We start from the raw sequence: 1,144 nt of genomic DNA, 5'->3' as shown, positions 1-1,144 counted from the left end.
ACGACTTTTAAATGCACTTTTAGGTAGCATGTGGTAATTTTGATTAGGGTTTCAAACTATTTATCTAAAGCGTTAAATCTCAATATATATAGAAAACAATGCCGCGTACGTACGACCACACATAACTCTAGAACGGATCGTCTTATTTTAATAGACTTTCTTGTTGGGTTTTCCTCAACCCATTTTTAATCTTTTGCATAAAGCGATATAATGCATGCTTCTAGCATGTTTCTCTATGAAAATAATATCAAATCATTTATAAAAAAACAGAAAAACGCTGGACATATACCTGCTTTGAAAAAATGTTAGAATGGGGACAGGGAACCAGTTGAGGCAGCAATGGAAAATATGCCTTCAGGCGACTACAAAAGCATATATTCGGAGCATATAAAGGAGCCGCTGGAAGTTGTGAGCGTGAATTGCCGGTGAAATTGTTGGACCAAATCGGTTTTATAAAAAAATTAATTTTTTCCGGAACGAAATCCGCCGGTTCCGATAGTTATAACTTAAATAATTTATGTAAAAATATATTCGAAAATTATAATTCTTAAACCATTTTATGACAATTTTGTTCCTGGAACATAGTAATTTTCAGTTCACAGTACTTACGCTGGATTTCCATTTGGCAAACAAAAAAAATTTCATGTCATTAAGTTGAAAAAATTGTCTTTAAATTCATTTCCACATGGCATTTTTTAAATGACACTGATTTTTTGTAATTTTTATGCCTCGTGAAAATTCGGCTTTAGAATCTTGTTTTACCATCAATGTACCCTGCCTGGCCTGTCTATAACGCTCTTCTTCCATTTATTGAAAGCAATGACACTGAGATTTATACAATAGTCGATGGCGGCGGCACATTCAAGAGTAAATAAGGGCCAAAATGAAACCACCAACTAACCATTTACCGACTTATGAAAATTAAATTGAATAAAAGTCGCTCATACGACATGTGACACTACTACTGACAGCATGTTGAAGGTAAGCCGGAATTGTAAATTGTGGTTTCGACAATAAATCTCGATACCGGAAAACGCGCCAAAAACGCAATGAAAGTGTTGCAAACACTGGAAAGTTTAATTAAACTTAAATAAATGTTCATAAATAAATAAATAGAAATAAATTGCATAAAGGTTTATGAAAG

The 1,144-nt window shown here is 33.4% G+C and overlaps 1 protein-coding gene across 1 annotated transcript in view; it reads left to right on the top strand.

Moving 5' to 3' along the window:
• The first annotated feature begins 348 nt into the window (after nucleotides 1-348).
• LOC108378580 (alpha-2B adrenergic receptor-like) overlaps nucleotides 349-1,144 on the top strand; it is an 8,136-nt gene continuing 7,340 nt past the window's right edge. Inside the window, exon 1 of the mRNA XM_017634878.1 lies at nucleotides 349-408. Coding sequence (XP_017490367.1) covers nucleotides 349-408 — 60 coding nt within the window. The remainder of the gene's footprint in view (nucleotides 409-1,144) is intronic.

The sequence above is a fragment of the Rhagoletis zephyria genome, unplaced genomic scaffold (genome assembly GCF_001687245.7).
Source record: "Rhagoletis zephyria isolate East Lansing unplaced genomic scaffold, Rhagoletis_zephyria_1.1 Rzeph_scaffold_14464, whole genome shotgun sequence".
Lineage (NCBI taxonomy): Eukaryota > Metazoa > Arthropoda > Insecta > Diptera > Tephritidae > Rhagoletis > Rhagoletis zephyria.
Note: the sequence above shows the minus strand (reverse complement) of the source record. Positions and strands in the feature narration are given on the sequence as shown.